The following is a 21,923-nucleotide window of genomic DNA, read 5'->3' on the forward strand; positions in this document are numbered from 1 at the left end:
TTAGGAACAGTAACCAGCCGGGGTGGGGGGTGGGGGGGTGTCATCAAGTAGAACTTTATTGACAATAAAGGCAATACAGTTATGTTTGGCGGTATGGCTCTGTTCTGGAGCTCTCCCGCCAACCACGCAGCCCACGTGGATAAGGCCGGGAGGCCAGCAGCCAAACCCCCCCTAGAGGGGTACACACAGAACAGATCCAGCAGCAAAGCAGTTTTTAACACATAAGGATGGAGCAATACAACTTCTTAACACATAGGAATGGAGAATGCAAACTCTTGACGCATGGGGATGGAGCTGGGGTGGTGGAGGGGATTTACGAAGCAACGTGCAGCGCTTGCATGCAGGAGGAGCAGCCGAATGAGTAGAGGGAGGCTGTTTAAGTAGACCGCCCTGTTAGTGAATGTACTGTGATAGGCGAACATCACTCAGCTGAGCCATCAGCTGATTCGGCCGGAGCGCTTGACTAGTCTATAAATTTTTTTTTTTTTTTTTTTTTTTTTTTTAAATTGTGGGGAAATGCATTATGCAGAGATTGGATGAACATATTTCTGTTTCTGCCCATCAGGCGTCACGATGAGGCTAATCTTGCGTTGCGCTATCGGAAGCGACTCCTACCAAACGGATACGCTGGAAAAGATGCATAGCCTGGTCCCGAAAGCCGAGACGATTGGCGATCGTGTTTGAGTTTCGCTTACATTACATTACAGGCATTTGGCAGACGCTCTTATCCAGAGCGACGTACAACAAAGTGTATAATCATAACCAGGAACAAGTATGACGAAACCCCTAGAGAGAAGTACCGGTCCAAGTGCAGGTAACAACCGCATAGTTCAACTTGGACCCTGAAGGTTAAACTGATTAACACTAACAACGATAACGGCAACAACGCTTAATTCGCTGACATAAGGGCCACTCCGGGCGAGGGCAGGCATCGAAGCAATAAGGTTCGAAGAATTATTTAACAGTTGGGCACAGTGGGCTGCTTTAAAGGGCCACATTGCATTACTAATATGCTTACCGAATGAGTATATTAGGAGAGGAATTGGAACCAGTCTTTTTTTTAAAATTTTTTAATTATTTATTTATTTATTTATAATTAATGTATTTATTTATTTTATTAGCCATCGTATTGCACTCTATTTAGACGAAAATGCAATGTACGATTAAAGAAACTATGACGAAGTTGCGAAAGCACATGCTACAAATCTGCCTGGAACCAGCCATACCGGCAGCAGGTCCAAGGATGACGCGCCACGCCATTCGCGTGAGCATGCAATTGTAGAGACTGCGAAGCCAATACCTAGGCTATGTGGAGCATGTCCGTAGCAGGAGGTATAATTTTTTCCTCAACATGTGTGCCACATGCCTGATCACATGCACGGTGAAGAGATCAGAGCAGTGACGCGGAGAAGGCTACATGAAATCCCTTCTCCGCTGAAATAAGCCTAAACGCCCGTTTAGGTGTCATGGAATACAACGATACACTTATGAATGCGGAACGTACGCATTCGCGTCTTGCAACAGCACAATATTGAGAGAACCAGTTGGATAAGACAACGTTAGCCTAATTTGTCTCATTACAATAAACATTAGCAATCCCTAAACATTCAGCATCGTGATCTGACAGCTAAATTAGATAGCCAACCAAATTGTATCCTCGCATATTTAACACCAATATGAATTTAATGTTTTTATTTTACTGTCGCGATGATTGGGTCCTGATAGGGAACCGGCTTTTTAAGCGCAAATCGTGAATCAGTGGAGAACAACTTTCAGAAACCGAAAGTTGAAGCCGAAGCTGGTTTGCATTTACAACATTGGCTGTAGCCTACTTGCCGGTAACAGTCCAACACTCCTTGTAGTGTAGCGATTCAGCGAAGGGTAGAATGCAGCTTTGAACAATTTAGACGACTCAGCATCTCAGCTCTTTGCAACACGCCCTGCCGCCCATGTTCAATCTGCCAAACCTATAACAGCCAGGGTTTAACTGCCATCTCGCAGCCCAATTTTTCCGGAATAACTGTTTACACCAGGAAGTAGGCATGGGGCTATCTAGTAGCTGCGTGTTAGCGACTGTCCTTACTCCGTCAGCCGTTCGTAATGAACAAAAGATTCTTTATCGATACGCCTACTTTTCCCATCTCAGCCAAGCGTGAGAACTTTGGCGTTCTCAATTCAGACATTTCCGCTTAGATTTACGTGCACGAACCGCAAATTCGCGTAAAACGGTTGATTGGAAGACCCCGCTCTGATCAAGTAGAGGATGTAGCGTACGACCCAATTCTACTGCGTTCAGGAAGGTAGCCGAAAACATTCACGCCAGGAATTCTTTAGCAGTGACGCATCTAGCGTTGACTCTGGTGGTGAGAAACTCGACAATAAGCATGCCATTAACTTGTGCCCGCATATGTTGGAACGTTTCCGCTTTTAGCGAAAGACTTGCGATATTCGTGGAACCAGCCCCTCTGTGAGACGTCCCCGCAGTCGAACGTGTATATTCGGTGTTGTCAATTTAGCGACTTTTAGAGGAGGCCATAGCTACTTTCTATAGAAATAGTTGGCAACACTGTATATTATGCGTTTACGCTAGACTCAGAGCTCAGCAGAAATTAAATAAGGTTGATGACATTACCCGGCAAAAATCTGCAGCTAGCAGATATGGACGTGGCAGCAGCTTCCAGGCTTGAACATGGCGTCCTCCATGGAGGGGCGGCGGCGCCGCCGCAAAGCAGCGCTCCTTGAATGAAGCTCCCTGGCCAGTTAGCAGTGAGGACAGTGCACCGGTATCCTCAATATTTGGAATAAGCCGCTTAGACAACGCTTTGCGTGGCTGGCCCCGAAATGGATCGCCTGCCTGCTGCAGCTAGAGCTTAGAGGTAAGGAGCAATGCAAATGAATAGCGAGACTTCTTCATAGTGCCTAGGCTGTGAGCTTAGACTAGCAGCTAACATGTAGCAAGTAGACTTGGTTTAGACTGGCAACGTGCCGTAGGCTAGCTGGATTGCAGGAAGAAGCGCCGATTTACGAAGCAACGTGCAGCGCTTGCATGCAGGAGGAACACCCGAATGAGTAGAGGGAGGCTGTTTAAGTAGACCGCCCTGTTAGTGAATGTAGCCTACTGTGATAGGCGAACATCACTCAGCTGAGCCATCAGCTGATTCGGCCGGAGCGCTTGACTCTCGTGACCTGCCAGAACTACGCGATGCTCCATTTTTGGTGAGTTTTTATTCTCACAAAGTCACTGATGCAACGGAAAACCACATGGGCTCCCTGGAAACTGGTTGGTGGATTATTTTGGTCCCACAAACATTTGATTGGCTCATAGTATAGCTGTCAATCAAACACTGACAGATAAACCATTGATCACTGCTTTAATGCTGAAGTGGGTTAAATTGGGCTGCACCATTTCTTCCTAAAAGGGGGTGTTCCTTCCCCAAGCTGGTGCCTAACTGATCAGTCAGCTAGGCTTTACTGCAGAGGAAGGGGACAGGCTCTTCATTATGCCGTGGGTGTGCAGGAGAAGTTAATGGTGGACTCAGCAGAGGATCAGTCCCGTGGTCAGGAAGCCAGAGGCCCCAAACGTTCCTGTGTGGAGTTACAGTGTCACAGCAGCATGCTAAGGATGGGGTAAAGAAAAGAAATACTCACTATCCTGCTGGATTATGGTCCACCGTGCTGTTGAGGAGTGGCTGTGAGCTGAAGAAAGTAGGGGCAGCCCCGATTTTTTATCATCAAAAAGATCCTCAAAAATTGTTTTACTAATAATATACCTAATTCTACATCTTATTGGTGAATACTTCATGCATAAGCATATAGTAAAATTTAACAAACTAAATGAGTAGTTATGTCCAATTATATGTCACGAATACTCAATAGGATCACGCTGACCTTTAACCTTCAGCATTACAGAAACAGCCTCTAAATCATAAGTAATAATTTAGTCTTTATCTAGAGTACGTGCGGAGAGTCCAGGGCAAAATGGCGCCTGGCGCAGTTCAACTGAGGTATGGTGCAGGGCAGGGCAGGGGGGGGAGGAGGAGGTATGGTGCAGGGCAGGGGGCGGGGGCGGGGTGGGGTGGGGGTGGGGGAGGGGGAGAGAGAGACAGAGATTGAGAAACAAACAGACAGACAAAGAGAGACAGACAGACAGACTGTAATGACTTTCAATAAAATTATTAAACCTAAATAATCCACTGAACTGGTGAACTTGATTTGGACGCGTGTTCTGGGCTAAAAATAAACCAATGTCCAGTGCGCTGTTTGTCTTTGGATTCGGCGATCCATTTATTTACATTTCGGCATAACCATGCTCACCATAACACAGGTAGATAGCAGCGCTGCTGTTTCCATTCAGCAAATTCAGATGCAAGCACGCCAGCAAAGCTAACAACTGCCACAAAGACACGGTCAAAAACTGTTTGCTTCCTGTTCTACACACCTGATTCTCATCACCAGAAGCTTGGTTAAATGCACTTCCTGCATTAGTGCTCTACCCTGTGTTCAATATCAGAACTGCATGTGTATACATTATAGTCACATAGTATTTTTAGTTAAGGATAAAATGAAACAAACAAAGAATACATAATGGCACCAACACAGACGAATGGCCGGGCAGTCAGACAGACAGACAGACAGACAGACAGACGGACGGACACAGACACACACCCTAACTTCTTCTTGTCCCTGGGAAGTTTGGTGCCTGGAGCCAGAGGCCCTGATGGAAGGCCTGAGAATTCAGTGCAGTACACAGTTTTAATAAAGATATTTCCCACCCTTAAAATGAAAAGAATCTTCATTTAAAACTGATAATATCAAAATGGCTAATTATGTTATGTTAATTAAGATGAATTTGAGCTGTTTTCTGTCTGTAATGTGTACCATCAGTAACCATGCAGTGCTGGTCCATGATGCAGGTAAGCAGTGAAAAGCTCTGATCACCCTGCAGTGCTCTGAGACTCAGTCTCTCCTCTGTACTCAGGGTACTGTGGTGAGCTGAAGCTCCTCTGCTAGTCGATGGGTTTCACACACCTGTCACAGTCTGAAGGACAGAGTACAAACACACATACTCTCTCTCTCTCTCTCTCTCTCTCTCACACACACACACACACACATACTCTCACATTCTCTCTCTCTCTCTCTCTCACACACACACACACACACACATACTCTCACGCTCTCTCTCTCTCTCTCTCACACACACACACACTCTCTCTCTCTGCACACACACACACTAACAGGTGATATTATTCTACAACTGAACCTCTAGCCACAAGCAATAATAATAATAATAATAATAATAATAATAATAATAATAATAAATGTATTTTATATAGCGCTTTTCATGGTCTCAAGGATGCTTTACAATACATGAATACATACAATGAATCATACAATCATACACAAAAAAAAATGCAGAAAATACATTGTGACTAGTGGTGCAGTGGTGGTAGGAGTGGGTGTGAGAGGGGGAAGACAACCATCAAGGGAAGGTTAGGGAAAAGAGGTGGGTTTTAAGACGTGATTTGAAGGAGGTGAGTGAGTCAGATGAGTCGGATGTCAGGGGGGAGGGCATTCCAGAGTTTGGGGGCGGAAGCTGAGAAGGTGCGGTTGCCAACAGAACGGCGCTGAGAGGGGATGATGGTGAGGAGGCCGGCAGCGGATGAACGTAACTATCTGGCTGGCTGGTAGGGAAGCAGGAGGTCAGAGAAGTATATGGGTGCAAGGTCATTTCGGGATTTATAAACTAGGAGGAGGAGTTTGAATGTGATGAGTGATGTGATTGGGAGCCAGTGTAAAGGCACAAAATCACACAAAACGATAATCCGCCTCACTGCTGAGAGTAGCAGGTGAGACAGGAGCCCCAGTGCTCTCTCACTCCACACACCTGGTAAAGCCAGGGCTTCATCCAACACCTCAGCACAGCTTCAGTCGCCCTCTTGTGGACAGAGTGAGTATGACCACAGATATTTCCCTCACTCATAGCACCACCCAGGGGGCACTGGGCTTATCCACTTCTCTCACTTGATCTGCTGAATTCAGTTTGAACTGATCCCAAACCCAGCGTATGAGGGGAGAATTTGTCTCTGTCTGTGTTCATACTGCACTGGAGAGAGAGACTTACATCATCACACACCTGGGAGACACACTGGTGACGGGTCAGGAAAAGAGCAGCACTCTGGAGTGATTCCACTGGTGCATTTATTACAATTCAACTGATTACACACAAACGAATTCCAATATTGACATCATGAGGTTACAAAGGGACATTCATCATGAACTGCTGCAAACATGGATCATTATTTTTTAAAATAATTAAAGAAAACATTGTAATATATATTTTTATCTCATTAATCAAAGTGAAAGAAGCAGTCTGTTCACCTGATCCTTGCACACAAACCACAGCACTATTCCACTCTTACAGACACCTTCGGTGGACAGATCCGCAGAGAACCAGGCCAGAAGAATGGAAACACTCTCTCAGTGAAGGAGTGTTTAAAAGTGTAGAGAGGAGTGTTGTCACTGGGGTCAGAGAATGACACCTCCCCCCTGTCCCAGTCCAGCTGCACTCTGACCCTCTGGGGTTCCCTCTGCACAGTGAGGACTGTAGGTGGGGAGGTCCAGGCTGCGTATTTCCCATTGCGCAGCACTATACTCCACACTCCTCCTGCTGGGCTCGGATTCACAGACCCTTTCCTTCTGATGGACTCTTTAGCCACACCCACCACCCAGGCCTCACCCCCCACTTCTACATCCCAGCAGTGTCTCCCTGAGCTGAATCCCTCAGAGCCCAGCACACACTGCCACACATGAAATCTCTCTGGATTATCAGGAACCTGCTGTCTCTCACGACTGCGTCTCACGCTGGTCAGATCCTCAGACAGTGAGAGGAGGGGATGTGCTGTGTTTGGGTCCAGAGTCACAGGAGCTGAAGTGACAGAGAATAAGACGTCAGCACTGATCTGCACAAAGGAAAACCATCAAAAACAATAATATAAACTGGGTTTAACAAAAACAATCTTTACAGTCTCAGATACATGAGAGAGCAGCGCTAGAACTAAAAGCTAAGAACATTTGTAAATGTTCCATGTTGTATAATCATTGTACGAGTGTGCAAAGCCTGTCCCCTAAAATATGTTATCACTCTTAAATCAATATTTTATTATGAGCATCAGTGAGATTAAGGACTGGTGTTCAGTCTCTTCACTCCAGGGCTCTTACACAAACAGGACCAGTATGACTCTGGCTGGCTTTATCAGCTTGTGGAAAGGATGCTGAAGATTCCCCCTGTACATTGACAATATGGAGCTCCCTGCCCCCAGTACTCACTGTATTGAACAGTCCCCAGCATCTTCTCCCACACTCTGTACTTAAGATTGCCCAGGTGCTTGGCCACATCAATCAGTGCTCCTGAGACCTTCTCTGGATCCGCCAGTGTGCACTGGGCTCTGCAATAATATTCAGGAGTCACTTGTGCTGTGGGCGTGGCTTCATTACCATAGAAGATTATCAGCAGCAACATCAGATCTTCATTCAATAAGATAATGGCTCCATCCCTCCCAGCGTTCTGGGGATTTATATTAGAGGTAAATATTCATTTCATTACTTTAATATTGTAAAAACCTGCCTCTATATATAGTCATTATTAATGATGCAGTAATTATTATAGAGAGAGAAACATTGCAAACACATTCCACAGTACCTCACTGAACACTACAGGTCTAATAAATTACTTTAGATATTTAACCTGATGACAGAGAATGGAGTTTCTTACCTGTTTTGTGTGTCCTTGTAGCTCTGAAATAGAGTGAATTATTATTGCTTTAGCCAATGCTGTAGATAAACCACAGTAATATCTGACTGTTTGTTGCTGAACATGGTTCCGATATGACACATGATACAGAAAATCTTATGTGCTGTTTTATCATAGTTAAATATGTGCGCTGTGTGTGGATCAAAATGATGAGAAAATTCAAATCAAACTCTGCCTGGAAAAAGGAGACAATTCTGGTTGATAAAACTTTGAAAAAATTAGATGATATTTGCAAATTTAGATGAAAAGGTGGTTTAGAGAATTCTATACTCCATAAATGAAGGTGTGAGAGCATTAACAGCAGTTTGTATAGAGTCCTGCAGACACAGAGTGAACAGGTCTTACCTGCAGGAATGAGACATCTTCAGCTCCCAGCTCCTGTTCTATGGCTCTGATTTGTTCTGAAAGGGATGATATTTCTTCGGTCATCTTCTCAATTTTCTGCTTCATCATCTGACTCTTCTGCTCCTCGTCCTCCCTCAATGCAGTGATCCTGGCTGCCTCTTCATCTTTTAGGAACTGCTGAAGTTTCTCAAACTCCATCTTTATCTGTCTCTCTGTGTGCTGGGCTTGGCTCTGCAATAAACATTATTCACCATCATTTCAACACAGTCCAGTGCTGCATTTTCACCACTGTGATTTAGAAACTTCAGTACAGTACCTTGATGTGCTCTGCAGTTTGATCACAGATTAGTTTCACAGCATTAAAGGCCTTTAGCTTCTCCTGCAGTGGAGCCAGTGCAGGCCTGAGTTTCTCCTGGAAAGAAATGACAGAGTCCACACTTTACTGAGGAAACAGACCAACAGTAAACTTCACTGCCTACACAGACAGCATGACAGCATAAAACATATAAGCCAAAAATTATGGTTTTCACTGCATGAATGTGATAATTCTATGTAGTGAAATGCTGGACAACTAAATAATTGTTTGAGCTGGTTGTAAAATTTACAAGTAAGATACGATAGAATTCTCAATTATGCAGGAATTAAGTAATACTTATAGGAAGGTGAAATGCTTATTTATTTTTACACAAATGGTAATCATTTCTTCATTTCTGTTCTATGATGATACTACATATATTATGCACATTAATCATGCCAAAAAGAGAAGCAGCTGCAAAATCTTGCATTAATTGTCAAAAGGTACATTGCAGTTGGAAGCATGCTGTTAAATATAACAAAGGCTTTCATAAACATGCAAGCTCTAAAGAGCATCTGACATGTGAGGCCGTTCGGAGGGAACAAGAGAAACGCTCTGAGACAGACACAGAAACTTCCAGAAATTGATTAACACAGAGCATCCTTCTAGAAATAGATAGTGCATGGCATCCATAACTGATATTTTGGAACTTCAAATATAACACTGTCATTAAGACCCATGTAAAAGTGCCTTCCGAGTGAAAAAAAAGTTCCTCCACTGATGGACGTCTGACACTGGCTTTGCCCCGCCCTCTTGCCACTCTCTGTTAGTCATGTGACACATAGTATGGAGCTCAAACTGCAGCCATGACTGAGAACAAAGGTCACTTTATGCAGTTCTTTTATTAAATCTCAATAATTTTTAATCCCAGTGAATTTACAATAGAAAAGATTAAAGCATACACAATTTGATACTATGTGTAAATTAAAAAAATGTTAAATTTCAAATTCTTACAAGCCATAAAAAATAAGGTAAAATGTGAAATATGTCTGACAATTACCTTATACTCTTGTGCAGCCTCCTGAACTGGTCGCATTTTGTGGTTTTCATGTTTTTTTGAAGTTTGGCAGACAAGGCAGATGGGTATTTGATCCTCCAAACAGAAGAGTTTGAGTTTCTCACTGTGCAGACTGCAGAGCACTTCAGATCCTACTTTAGCTCTCTGACTTCTCTCCTTTAAGAACACCTCACAGGTATTCCTCAGAGACAGGTTAAGAGGAGGATGATCCTCGGAAGATCTTCTCCTGCAAACTGGACACTCCAGAGATCCCTTCTGTGCCCAGTACTGCTGCAGACAGGCTTTACAGAAGCTGTGACTGCAACTCAGGAAAACCGGATCCCTGAAGATTTCAGTGCACACAGGACAGGAGTGCTCCTCTTCCAGGAGAGAAGATCCAGACGCCATTCTGTCTGTTCTGAGCTCAGTAATGATTTCTGTTAAATCTGTAGTTTAGTTTCACTTTTACTTACTGATGTCACAAGAAACTGAAGCTAAGGACTGTCTTTAAAATTAGACTCAAATATCTCTTCGTCTTGGTATTTTTTCTCTGTCTATGTTATCAGAAAATATTGTCTTTCTGAAAAATATAGATTGAAATCGTAGTAAAAGGTCCCTCATTTAACTAAAGCTTCCACCTGTGAGAAACTATACTTCCTTCTTCCTGTTAGACACACCAGATTGTCAGAGACAGCACTTCCTGCAGGGGGCAGCATTGTACCACTGAGGTTTGATTGGCTGATCTGCCTGCAGTTTTACACCAGCCCGGTTCTTACTGGTTCAGTCAGCTCTCTGACGTGTTAATCCAAATGGAATCTCATTCTCCAGCAAATGGCAAGCACACGCCCTCCCTTAGAAACATGATTCAAACAAAGATCCAGAGTTTGCGTACACAATCCATTCCTCTTTATAATATCCTGACTCAAAGCAGAGAGAGAGTTGTGCTTTAGAACAGGTGGTCTAGAGCACTGATGAAAGCACGTGACTGAAACGTTTGCTGCTGCGCTGGACAGTCGACGCCTCTTTTACTTTTGTATCTTTGGCCGAGCAAATCCCAGACAAATCATACAAAGAAGAAAAGATTAACTTTTACAGAAATAATACACAGAAAGCCACTTCTTAAAGCGGCTCACTTGTCAATGTAAATTTCAGCATTGGGGTGGAAAAAGCTACGTCCTAACTGGTTTAAATCAAGACAAATCACGCCTTCCTCGCACGATGGCACGATTGGGTTGAAACGGTTTTCCCTATTTCTTGCACCCCAGCAAATGGACACTGCTGATTTCTTTCGCAGACCTTGACAGTTTTGCTGCAGAAGTTGCAGCAGTTTGGTGTAGGATTTTAGCTCCATCATACAGCTGCGTATCTGGACATTTCAGGTGATGATTTGCAGACAGTTTAAGCCTAATTCTGTTTGTAAACACTTCAGTTTAGGTTGCTCAGTGTATTAGGTCCTTTCCTTCAGCTGTACGGTCTCATCTCAAAAATCTTGGTGTCATATTTGATCAGGCAATGTCCTTTAACCAACACGTTAAAGGGTTGACCCGAACATCCTTCTTCCATTTGCGTAATATTGCCAAACTCAGGTCTATTGTACCACAACCTGAGCTTGAACAGATCATTCACGCATTTATATCATCCCGGCTAGACTACTTAATTCCCTTTTCACCTGCCTCAGCAAGTCGTCCCTGGATCATCTACAATTGATCCAGAACACTGCTGCAAGGCTGTTGACCAGGTCTAGCACGACAACTCACATCACACCAATATTAGGATTCATTTTAAGGTCCTAGTGTTCACACATAGAGCCATGCATGGTCAGGCACCTGTGTATATCTGTGACCTGTCCTTACATCACCAGTAAATCACTTAGATCCTCTGACCAGGGCTTACTGGCTGTCCCTCGCTCTTGTCGTTTGTGTTAGTGTTAATCAGTTTAACCTTCAGGGTCCAAGTTGAACTATGCGGTTGTTCCCTGCACTTGGACCAGTACTTCTCTCTAGGGTTTTCGTCATACTTGTTCCTGGTTATGGTTATACACTTTGTTGTACGTCGCTCTGGATAAGAGCTTCTGCCAAATGCCTGTAATGTAATGTAATGTTGTCGTAAAACTAAAGGTGATCGTGCCTTTGAGGTTGTGGCTCCGACATTGTGGAACGCTCTTCCTTCAGACATGTTCTGCGGTCTCTGTTGACATTTTTAGAAGGATGCTGAAGTCCTATTTATTTAAACAGGCCTTTGTTTCAATAAGTACTACCTAGGATGTGTACTCTTTAAGGTGTGTGATACTTTTTACTGTTTTCTTGTGATTCAATTTTATTCAATTATAATCTTTTAATTAGTTTTAATTGTGACGCACTTTGTGACTATGTCTGTGAGAGGTGCTATATGAAATAAAAGTTACTTCCTTACTTACTTTATAATGTTGTCTGTCTCAATAGTACTCTTAATTACATAAACCCAACCACCCCACTGCTGAGAGTAGCAGGTGAGACAGGAGCCCTAGTGCTCTCTCACTCCACACACCTAGTAGAGCCAGGGCTTCACCCAACACCTCAGCACAGCTTCTGTCGCCCTCTGGTGGCCTTACACTACCACCATATAGCACAGTTATTACTCAGTGATAACATTGGGAAGTTATGTGAAAAGAAATTAAACACTTCTCATGGAAACATGTCGTGTCTAGGAACCGACAGAATTCAAAGTCCAATCGCCAAACTGTAGAAAACAATTTCACAAGGGGAAAGACACCACAGCAGCAAGCTCTTCAGAAAAGTTAGACTTTATTGCACAGGTGCACAAAGCCGGATCAACTCTGCAGAATTGAACCTCGATTGTCAGTTTTACATTCATTTTATACACAAATGTACCCCACAACTCCCCCTAACACATTTCTAAAAATACCAGCCATCTGTTCTTTTTGGCACCACAATGATTTTAATTTCCTGTTCTTGGGTCAACCTGACCTTCTTGGCACCACAATGATTTTCTGTTCTTAGGTGATACCGTCATTGTGGAATGTTACCCCAACTTTTCCTTAAAAAAATTTTAGTCTTTATTCTGTAATTTTCCATTATGCATACTAGTCACAGCCTCCTGTAATTTTCCATTGTATTCAGGTTACATAGGGGTCACTGTAAAATATTAGATTTCTAGCACATTTATTAGCAGTTGATCAGTTTGAAAATATAAGCGTATGGTTAGTATTTGATTAATGTTTTCTGCTGAGTGAGTAAGTGTGTTTTTTTTAAGCCTTCTGCGTTCTCTTGCTTTTTCTCTACAGTTGATACTGTGGTTTCTTGCGTTTCCATAAGCTTAGCTGCAACTACTGATATAGGTTTATTGGATTACATATTGATTATATGAGTGTATAGTTATACGTGTGATATATTTTTATCATGAAGCATCAAGAGTTTGGAGGAACCAGTTTGATCAACATTGATGGGAATACCCTAACTTTAACATGTGACATCATCACAATCATGGGGAGTCTCAAAATTTTCCTACAAACACTATAGAACGTTTCACAAAATAATAATTTGTTGATGCTGAGTGACCGGCAAATATTTTAATGAATCCTGCTCAGATGTGATGGAATGCAGTTCTTTTAACCTGATTTTTACTGCAACATCATGAGATTTCAAAGTTGCATTTATCATGAACTGCTGCAGAAATGGATCTATATTTTGTAAATGATTCAATAAAATATTGTAAAAGATATTTTTATCTGCATAGATACTCATTAATCATGTCAAAGTGAAAGAAGCAGTCTGGTCACCTGATCCTTGCCCACAAACCACAGCACTATTCCACTCTTACAGACACCTTCAGAGGACAGATCCGCAGAGGACCAGGATAGAAGAATGGAAACACTCTCTCAGTGAAGGAGTGTTTAAAAGTGTAGAGAGGAGTGTTGTCACTGGGGTCAGAGAATGACACCTCCCCCCTGTCCCAGTCCAGCAGCACTCTGACCCTCTGGAGTTCCCTCTGCACAGTGAGGTTTGTAGGTGGGGAGGTCCAGGCTGCGTATTTCCCATTGCTCAGCACTATACTCCACACTCCTCCTGCTGGCCTCAGACCCACAGCCTCTTTCCTGCTGATGGACTCTGTAGCCACACCCACTTCCCAGTAAACTCCACCCCACACTTCTACATCCCAGCAGTGTCTCCCTGAGCTGAATCCCTCAGAGCCCAGCACACACTCCCACTCATCAAATCTCTCTGGATTATCAGGAACCTGCTGAATCACACCACTGTATCTCACCCTGGTCAGATCCTCAGACAGCGAGAGGAAGTAATATGCTGTGTTTGGGTCCAGAGTCACAGGAGCTGAAGGGACAGAGAATGAGACGTCAGCACTGATCTACACAAAGGGAAACCGTCAGACACAATGGGCTCCTAATGATATAAACTGGGTTTCACAAAACCAGTATACGGAACCATTATAGCCTCAGATACACAGTACAGGCCCAAAGTATCAGGCCACCATTATCGGCTAGGTAAAGAAGAACGTATTTAATATAGGCACCATTTAATGAATAACAAACAAGTACAAATATTTTTTGCAATTTCTACCAACAATAACTCAAAAAGTTGACTTACAAATAATCTTAGACACCACTTTTTATAAATGTTTGCTTATAAAAGCAGGGACTACCCCAGTTTTCTTCAGTTCAGGCTTATGCATCTTGTTGTGTGTAGATACTGAACTCTTTCTGTAGAAATAAATCCTATTTCCTATATGGATATACCTCGCCATGCTGGTTATTCTAAGGGGAGAATTTACTCTGCTGATCATTGTGAAGCAGGTGGAGGGGTGGGAGAGCCTAATGCCCTTAGCCTGTAGCGCCAGTAAGCCCCGCACATCTAAGCCTAACTCCTCCTTTGCCGTAGTAGTGCAAGCAAAATAGGCACCAATGTCTCAAACAATATGGCAAAGAAGGAGGAGTTAGGCTTAGATGTGTGTGGACAAGTAAATATTGTGACAAGAACTTTTCTTTTGATAGAGACCACAAGATATTTGTCTACTGCCTCCTGATCTTCCTGGTCTTCTCCTGTTAACGTTACTGCCCATCAGCTGGACATTGCTGAGTGTGTACTGAACACTGCACCTGGAAAAATTAAGCCTGTTTACAATTTCTCACTGGGAATAACCTTGCCACAACATTCTTATTTGGCTCTGCACAACTAAGCCAAACTCCTTCTTTGACATATTTCTTTCAGAATTACTGCTTACACAGGGCTCTTATACAGACAGGACCAATATGACTCTGACTGGCTTTATCAGCTTGTGGAAAGGATGCTGAAGATTCCCCCTGTACAGTGACAATGTGGAGCTCCCTGCCCCCAGTACTCACTGTATTGAACAGTCCCCAGCATCTTCTCCCACACTCTGTACTTCAGATTGCCCAGGTGTTTGGCCACATCAATCAGCGCTCCAGAGACCTTCTCTGGATCCGCCAGTGTGCACTGGGCTCTGCAATAATATTCAGGGGTCACTTGTGCTGTGGGCGTGGCTTCATTACCATAGAAGATTATCAGCGGCAACATCAGATCTTCATTCTATAAGAAAATGGCTCCATCCCTCCCAGCGTTCTGCCACACAGCCCCACTGGCTGCCAGATATGAAGCAGCCCGACCCCACTGAGGGACACACTCACAGGAGCATGGGGGGGAAGGGGGAATCTATATTCTATCACTGATGACCTGTTATCTGTATAATGGTTATAATAATTTTTATGATGTTAATCATTATGATTAACAATATAATTATAATCATTTCATAAGTTCATATGTTTACTAATTTAGGTATGAATGTAACATTTTTTTTTCCATCTGGTCCCATTTTACTCATCTTTGCTGAAATGCTGCAGTACTTAAAACTAAAAATAAACTACCACTCACATTTAAACTGCAGAGTGAATGGAAGAGGAGATTAAAAGATTGAATAGAGAGAAAGGCTGGAGTTCACATACCGTTTCTCCACATCTTTGTAGCTCTGAAATAAATGAATCAGAGTTGATATTTATTACTATAACCAATACTCAGACTATAAAAACTGTATCAATGTAATATATTCTCATTTGAGTATTCATAAACATGATTTATGTGTGATTATGACACATGACTTACCTGCAGAAATGAGACGTCTTCAGCCCCCAGCTCCTGTTCTATGGCTCTGATTTGTTCTGAAAGGGATGATATCTCTTCTGTCATCTTCTCAATCTTTTCCTTCATCATCTGACTTTTCTGCTCCTCTTCCTCCCTCAGTGCAGTGATCCTATCTGCCTCTTCATCTTTTAGGAACTGCTGAAGTTTCTCAAACTCCATCTTTATCTGCCTCTCTGTGTGCTGGGCCTGGCTCTGGAATAAACATTATTCACCATTTCAGCACAATCCAGTGCTGCATTATCAACACTGTGATTTAAAGGCTTCAGTACAGTACCTTGATGTGCTCTGCTGTTTGATCACAGATTAGTTTCACTTCATGAAAGGCTTTAAGCTTCTCCTGCAGTGGAACCAGTGCAGTCCTGAGTTTCTCCTGGAAATAAATGACCACACGTTACTGAATGATAGTAAACTTCACTGCCTACACAGACAGCACAAGAGCACAAAGTATACAGGCCAAAAACTATGGTTTTCACTGCATGAATGTGATAATTTTATGTAAAACAATACTGGCAACTAAACATATGTTTGAGCTGGTTATAAAATTTACAAGTAGGATACATTAGAATGCTCAATTATGCAGGAATTAAGAAATACATATAGAAATGTGTAATTACCATCTGTTTTACATAAATGCTAATCATTTCTTCATTTTTGTTCTATGTTGATATTACATTAATTACACACAACATTTATTGTGCCAAAAAGAGAAGTAGTCACACAATATTGCATTAATTGTCAAAATCATTTTATAAATGTAGTCTATCCATAATCTGTGTCAGGACTGTAGCTATCATTTTAACTACAGTCACTTAATTGAAATGAAAAGATTGTGAAAGTTTTGTTTATTGTTATTCATCTCATTACAGATGGGTGTAAGAAAAAGAACAAAATACATTAGCCCAGGGACCACAGTGCAGTATAAGAACAGCCATAAACAATTAAAAATAAGAATTAATCCAGGAATTAAAATTATAACAAAGAAAAAAGGCACTGAACAATACTTAATGGACAATTAATCATCATTCCTGTAAATATGCATGAAATTATTCGTAAAATGCATAAAAACGTGCATTCAAAACTAGTAGTTAAAAATACATTAAATCCTGATCTGGCAACCCGCTCCCCTACTCAGATTTTACAGGCCTTGTCAGTTTAAGGGTTCATTCGGGCGTTGGCAGCGTTTACTTTACAAAATGGATATTAGAAAATGGCTCAAAGCTCTACCTGCCCCATCCACAACAGGACAGAGTTCAGAATTTACTGGATCTGCTCATTCACACTCAGAACCACCGATACGTGCCAAAGCTACAGCGTCTGGATCTACAACCTCAAATGAAGTCAGTGACACTGCTGGTCTTGCTATGCTACTCTATCCAGCTAATTCAGCTAATGACATCAGCTCCCCTCCAGCTTCACTAGCTAGCAGGAGCACATCAGGTTCCAGCAGCACTACATTTGGACCAGACCCTCCACTGCAAACTCCACCAGAGGATTTTAGTAGAGAAAAACCTGACCAGGTGAAAGAGGACAAGTATCTAAGCCTCATTTTTAGTGGGAAAATGCTCTTTTGTAAGTGACTGGTGGCACAGGAGAGACTGACTGGAATACACAGTAAAAGCAGATGCAGTTTCTGTTTCCCTTGTGGGAAATTCAAATTGTGTGCAAATGCTGATTCAATCTTTAAAATGAAGGGACATTGCAGCTGGAAGCATGCTGTTGAATATAATAAAGGCTTTCATAAACATGAAAGCTCTAAAGAGCATCTGACATGCGAGGCCGTTCAGAGGGAACAAAGAGAAACGCTCTGAGACAGACTCAGAAATTTCCAGTAATTGATTAACACAGAGCAGCCTTCTAGAAATAGATAGTGCATGGTATCCATAATTTATATTTTAGAACTTCAAATATAACACTGCCATCTAGACCCATACAAATCAGTGCCCTCCCAGTGAAAAAAAAGTTCCTCCACTGATTGACGTCTGACGCTGGTTTTGCCCCGCCCTCTTGTCGCTCTCTGTTAGTCATGTGACACATAGTATGGAGCTCAAACTGCAGCCATGACTCAGAACTAAGGTCACTTTATACAATTAGAGCCCAATAGTTTTTATTCCCAATGAATTTACAAAAGAAAAGGATAAAGCATACACAATTTGATACTATGTGTAAACTGAAAATTCTTACAAGCTATTAAAAATGAGGTAAAATGTGAAATATGTTATCTGACAATTACCTTATACTCTTCCACAGCCTCCTGAACTGGTCGCATTTTGTGGTTTTCATGTTTTTTTGAAGTTTGGCAGACAAGGCAGATGGGTATTTGATCATCCAAACAGAAGAGTTTGAGTTTCTCACTGTGCTGACTGCAGAGCACTTCAGATGCTGCTTTCCCCAGGGACAGGTTACGAGGAGGTTCTTGCTTAAATCGTTTCCTGCGAGAAGAAGATCCAGACGCCATTCTGTCTCAGTCTGTTCTGAACTCAGGAATGATTTCTGCTAAATCCAGTAGCTTAAGTTTCAGTTTCCCTTACTGCTGTTACTCAAACGGTAGGTGAAAAAGCCTCTTTAAACCTCCTCTCAAATCTCTGTTCTTCTTCTCAGTCTTGCATTGTTATTCCCTCCAATACATTTTTTTCTGAAATTCATTAATTTCTGGAAAACATACATTAGAATCTTTTTAAAAGGTCCACGATGTAACTAAAGCTTTACCTGTGAGGAGCTTTACTTCGCTCTTCCTGTTAGACACACCTGATAATCAAACAGCACTTCTTGCAGGGGGCAGCATTATTCCACTGAGGTTTGATTGGCTGATCTGCCAGCAGTTCTACACCAGCCCTGTTCTTCAGGTTCTGTCAGTTCTCTCTCATGTGTGTTAATCCAAACGGATTCTCATTCCCCAGCTAATCTCAAGCACACACCCTCTCCTAAAAACAGTATTGAAACACAAATCCAGAGTTTGAGTCCACAATCCATTACTCGTTGTAGTATCATAGTATCATCACTTATCAAGCTAACGGAGAGAGCTGGGCTTTAGAACAGCTCAATCATCAATCAATCAAAATGTATTTATATAGCAAATTTCACAAAAAAATTGTCACAATACACTTCAGTATTACAGTATGCCACAGTAGCAACCAGAGGACAGACCCAGGCGTAAATTCCCTCAGGAGCAAACCTGAAGCAACAGTGGCAAGGAAAAACTCCCCGTGGCAGATGGGAAGAAAACTGGAAAGGAACCAGGCTCAAGGGGGAAACCCATCCTCCTCTGGTCAACTCATCTACAGCGTGTGACTGAAACGTTTGCTGCTGCGCTGGACAGAGGGCGAACGCCTCTAGTACTTTGTGTCTTTAAAAGAGCAAGTCCAAAAAAAAAAGATTCCTAAGATAAAAAGATTTACTTTTTCCAATACGTGTAGCCACTTCTTAAAATCGGTTGACCGCGCGAGGTCAAAATTCAGCTTTGGAGGGGAAAAAAACAATATGTGATAAATATCCTCTGTTAGCAAGATGATGGAGAGAGCTGTGGTTTAGAATAGGTTCAGAATGTGTGAGCCATGCAGACCGAAGGGTCTGCTGGACTTCTGTAAATGACAGACCTCTTATTTAGGAACGCAGCACAGTGCTCGGAGTGTGACTGGAGAGCTGCTCATGCAGTGCTTACTCTACAGAAACACAGACACAGGCACCAAAAGTCAGAGGTTATGCACACTTTATTGTTACTCACGGAGAAGAGCAGAAACAGAAAATTCAAATGCAGGGCAGCTCCTAAAAAACTGCCAACCATTCCTTTCTGAGGACAACAACAAAAACGAAACAAAGCTCAAAAACTCTGTCTCGGTGTGTGCTCTCTGTCTCAGCACCAAACTGTGGGGAGAAACACACTTTTAAGCACCTGTGCTGATTAGCTAACGCAACCCAGGTGCGTGTGCTCTCTCTACCAGCCAGCGCAGCCGAGACCAATGTGCTTCTGGGACGTACTGAATGCCACACCTCTCCCATCCCAGAATTAAACCGAAGGCTAATTCGGCTAACACCGAGACCGCTCCCTCTCGAGTTTTGGCTCCAAAACGGTCACATGCCAGCGTGACACCCTTGGGAGGGAGATGCGGAAATTCAAGGAAACAGCGCTGGTTACTGTAGAGGAAACAAAGCTAACAGAAATTTGAGCAATTCTCATTTCCAATGTTACAGTACTGTTCATTACAGGATATAGCCAGGATTCAATCAGCATTTGTTCTTCACTAACTATTTAAAAATGAAAAGCAATAATCACCCCCACGCCCGTTCACAAACACACTTTCTCCTGTTCAGCTAAAACTAGCTAATCCTGAATGCCAATGTTGTATCAACACCACTGAGATTTCGTTCTTAAAATCAAAGCTGTGTACTAGGGTGTCCAGAGACAATACTATGCCTATGTGCCTATCAACCAACAAAATGAGCTGTATGCGTGTAATCTTTCACACGATTGTTCTTCTTAATTTAGTCATTGTGAATTTCTTGAGGACTAATATACACTTTAATCTTTCTGCTTTCATTATTTTATAAGCGTCAATGATTGTAAATGCAATGACAATTCTTTCTCAAAAACCAAAAACAAAGGTATGGCTTTTAGGAAGCTACAATTATAGGGAGAAACATTTGCCAGTATAATGAAATGAATAAGTAAACTGTAGTTGGCTGTTCAAGGAGGTAAAGATACGCGATTGGAATGTGCCTGTTGACAACACTCTGACAATGCGTGATTCCAGACGTCAAATTACTGTGTTTTTGACCGGTTTGGTTTTCCATACTAGGAAAGGTGGTCTGGACGGAAAAAAGCAGCGATTGAATGCAGACCTGGGAGAGCCAGGGATTCATCCAACACCTCAGCACAGCCTCAGGCGCCCTCTTGTGGACATAGTGAGTATGACCACAGTCATTTCCCTCACTCTCAGACTAGAGCTTGAAACGGGCCCAAAAACTTCAGCCTGACCCTACATGAGCCCGCATTCTGTTCAGCCTGAGTCTAACCAGAGCCCGCGTGTTGCAGTGTTTTGGGACCTGAACCTGGTTTGACCCTGACTTTTAATAAGTGTATCAGTGCAGTAGACATGCCGTGGTTTGGGGTATCGCTGAAGTTCTGTTCAGAAAAGGTGTGATTGATGTCTGGATCAGATCAGTTGATGGAGCACAGCGGCAGGCTTGTGCATTATGCTGTCATAACGCTGATGCTCCTGTTTCACGGCTCCCATACTTAAGCAGGGCATCACAGAATTCACATTTTACGAACCCCACGCTTTCGTCTGCAGCTTGATTAAAAACTGTGTAAAAGTTTGTCCAGACCTGGGATTCTCCATTCGATGGCTGCTGCCTCACTTCATTCTCCCCCGACTATAACTTCTTTCTCCCCGGCTCTGAGGCGTCCATTCTGTCACTCACAGAGCTCAGCTTAGACTCGCTGGCCTACAACTGCCATCCAGCTCAACAGCGCTCTGTGCTCAAAATTTAAAGGCCCAGCTACAAAGAGCAAAACCACAACCAGCCCAATAGAAACAGGCAGAATTAGGATCCGAACCGTCCCAAACCCTCAGGTACTGGTCCGGTTTTATCAGGCTCAGGTGAAAATGGCAAACTCACTCTCAGAGTTCACAGCACAAGCAGGAACCTTAGCTAATCAGTATGTCTCAGCTGATCTCAGATCAGCTCATGTGAGTTTGAACTGAACCCAAACCCAGCATATAAGGGGAGAATTTATCTCAGTCTGTGTTCACACTACACTGGAGAGAGAGACTTGCCTCATCACACACCTGGGAGACACACTGGTGACGGGTCAGGAAAAGAGCAGCACTCTGGAGTGATTCCACTGGTGTGTTTATTACACCTCAACTGATTACACACAAACCCACATACTTACACCACCACCACATAGCACAGTTATTACTCAGTGATAACATTGGGAAGTTATGTGAAAATAAATTAGACACATCTCATGGAAACACTACAGAACGTTTCAAATAAAATAATATTTTGTTGATGCTGTTTGACCGGCAAATATTTTAATTAATGCTGCTCAGATGTGATGGAATGCAGTTCTTTTAACCTGATTTTTACTGCAACATCATGAGATTTCAAAGTTACATTCAACATGAACTGCTGCAGAAATGTATCTATGTTTTGTAAATGACTCAATAAAATATTGTAAAAGATATTATCTGCAAATATACTCATTAATCTTGTCAAAGTGAAAGAAGCAGTCTGTTCACCTGA

General features: G+C 42.6%; 3 protein-coding genes across 3 annotated transcripts in view; all 3 read right to left on the bottom strand.

The window, feature by feature from the left end:
- Positions 1 to 6,176: 6,176 nt before the first annotated feature.
- Positions 6,177 to 10,544, bottom strand: LOC118229534 (tripartite motif-containing protein 35-like). Its single transcript, XM_035421566.1, has 5 exons — positions 9,511 to 10,544; positions 8,472 to 8,567; positions 8,156 to 8,386; positions 7,327 to 7,564; positions 6,177 to 6,925 (listed from the first exon to the last, which is right to left on the bottom strand). The coding sequence occupies exons 1-5, from the start codon at positions 9,913 to 9,915 to the stop codon at positions 6,405 to 6,407; spliced, it is 1,491 nt and encodes a 496-aa protein (XP_035277457.1). The 5' UTR covers positions 9,916 to 10,544; the 3' UTR covers positions 6,177 to 6,404.
- A 4,109-nt stretch (positions 10,545 to 14,653) lies between these two features.
- On the bottom strand, positions 14,654 to 18,531 carry LOC118228924 (tripartite motif-containing protein 35-like). Its single transcript, XM_035420512.1, has 5 exons — positions 17,908 to 18,531; positions 15,952 to 16,047; positions 15,639 to 15,869; positions 15,482 to 15,504; positions 14,654 to 14,982 (listed from the first exon to the last, which is right to left on the bottom strand). The coding sequence occupies exons 1-5, from the start codon at positions 18,130 to 18,132 to the stop codon at positions 14,790 to 14,792; spliced, it is 768 nt and encodes a 255-aa protein (XP_035276403.1). The 5' UTR covers positions 18,133 to 18,531; the 3' UTR covers positions 14,654 to 14,789.
- A 2,980-nt stretch (positions 18,532 to 21,511) lies between these two features.
- Positions 21,512 to 21,923, bottom strand: part of LOC118229535 — a 41,295-nt gene continuing 40,883 nt past the window's right edge. The window contains exon 20 of the mRNA XM_035421568.1: positions 21,512 to 21,919. The gene's annotated coding sequence lies outside the window, so the exon portion shown is untranslated. The remainder of the gene's footprint in view (positions 21,920 to 21,923) is intronic.

This window comes from Anguilla anguilla, chromosome 6 (genome assembly GCF_013347855.1).
Source record: "Anguilla anguilla isolate fAngAng1 chromosome 6, fAngAng1.pri, whole genome shotgun sequence".
In the NCBI taxonomy this organism is placed as follows: Eukaryota; Metazoa; Chordata; class Actinopteri; order Anguilliformes; family Anguillidae; genus Anguilla; species Anguilla anguilla.

Coding starts and splice junctions, on each gene's coding strand:
- LOC118229534 (XM_035421566.1), bottom strand. CDS start 9,915: ATGGCGTCTGGATCTTCTCTCCTGGAAGAGGAGCACTCCTGTCCTGTG. Junction 8,568..9,510: donor AGGCTGCACAAGAGTATAAG/GTAATTGTCAGA, acceptor ATTTCTTTCCAG/GAGAAACTCAGGCCTGCACT. Junction 8,387..8,471: donor AAACTGCAGAGCACATCAAG/GTACTGTACTGA, acceptor TGTTTATTGCAG/AGCCAAGCCCAGCACACAGA.
- LOC118228924 (XM_035420512.1), bottom strand. CDS start 18,132: ATGGCGTCTGGATCTTCTTCTCGCAGGAAACGATTTAAGCAAGAACCT. Junction 16,048..17,907: donor AGGCTGTGGAAGAGTATAAG/GTAATTGTCAGA, acceptor ATTTATTTCCAG/GAGAAACTCAGGACTGCACT. Junction 14,983..15,481: donor TACAAAGATGTGGAGAAACG/GTATGTGAACTC, acceptor ATATTATTGCAG/AGCCCAGTGCACACTGGCGG.